Source organism: Penaeus monodon, chromosome 29 (genome assembly GCF_015228065.2).
Source record: "Penaeus monodon isolate SGIC_2016 chromosome 29, NSTDA_Pmon_1, whole genome shotgun sequence".
Taxonomy (NCBI): domain Eukaryota; kingdom Metazoa; phylum Arthropoda; class Malacostraca; order Decapoda; family Penaeidae; genus Penaeus; species Penaeus monodon.
This window is the reverse complement of record NC_051414.1, coordinates 37,583,766-37,584,699: the sequence shown is the minus strand read 5'-3', so window position 1 is coordinate 37,584,699 and position 934 is coordinate 37,583,766. Positions and strand designations below refer to the sequence as shown.

The window sequence follows — 934 nt, the reverse complement described above, 5'->3', positions numbered from 1 at the left end:
TCCTTTTTTCCATTTCATAGGTGCCTCCGTACCGTCACACATAAGGCTTCTTATAACCTTGAGATGGATGACTACTGGCGGATTGCAGCTGGCCATTGCAGACGATTTCGAAGTCTCGCAGCAGTTTCTCAGCACCTGCGTCAAAGAAACGCTGCAGTCCATAGCAAGCAATTTCCACCGCTATGTCCAGTTCCCCGACAGCCAGGCCATACAAGCCGTCAGTCAGAAGTTCCAGGACATCGCTGGCTTTCCCGGCGTGCTCGGGGCCATCGACTGCACGCACATCCCGATCGAGAGTCCGGGCGGGGAGCGCGCCGAGGAATTCATATGCAAGAAGGGGTTCTTCTCCCTCAACGTCCAGGGCGTCTGCGGGCCCAACCTGGAATTCTACAACATCGTTTGTCGCTGGCCCGGGTCCGTCCACAACAGCAGGATCTTCGCCAACAGTGACCTGTGCAGGAAACTGGAACAGGGCCAGTACGTAGGGCATTTGCTCGGGGATTCGGCGTACCCTCTCCGCCCGTACCTCATGACGCCCGTGACCAACCCCACGAGAGAGGCGGAATTCAAGTACAACACGGCCCACGCCAAGACGAGTAACATCGAGATGGCGTTTAGCATGTGGAAGAGAAGGTTCAGGGTCCTGTCTTCGCAACTCCGTACAAAACTGAATACCTCCATGATGGCTATTTGCAGTGCGGCTGTTTTGCATAATATCGCGATCAAGCACAAGGATGCTCTTCCAGAGAGCGAGGACGTGGATTGCGAGGTTGATGTCCGTAAAGATGACAATGAAAGGGAAGGAATTTGTAACTTGAGCACAACGGAAGGGCTGAGGAAGAGAGCAGCCATCATAAATACTGTGTATTCGTAAAAAAATATGTACTGTGTAGGGACACATGTATGCTTGTGTGCGAGAGGGAATGGCGTATAC

The 934-nt window shown here is 53.1% G+C and overlaps 2 protein-coding genes across 2 annotated transcripts in view; one reads left to right on the top strand and one right to left on the bottom strand.

Moving 5' to 3' along the window:
* Nucleotides 1–934, bottom strand: part of LOC119592234 — a 22,842-nt gene that overhangs the window by 12,080 nt on the left and 9,828 nt on the right. The gene's annotated exons all lie outside the window — the stretch shown is intronic.
* The window catches only part of LOC119592233, a gene marked incomplete at its 3' end in the record, with an annotated part of 12,371 nt that extends 11,437 nt beyond the window's left edge, over nt 1–934 (top strand). The window contains 1 exon segment of the mRNA XM_037941064.1: nt 21–934. Within this exon segment, the coding sequence (XP_037796992.1) occupies nt 21–874 (854 nt within the window).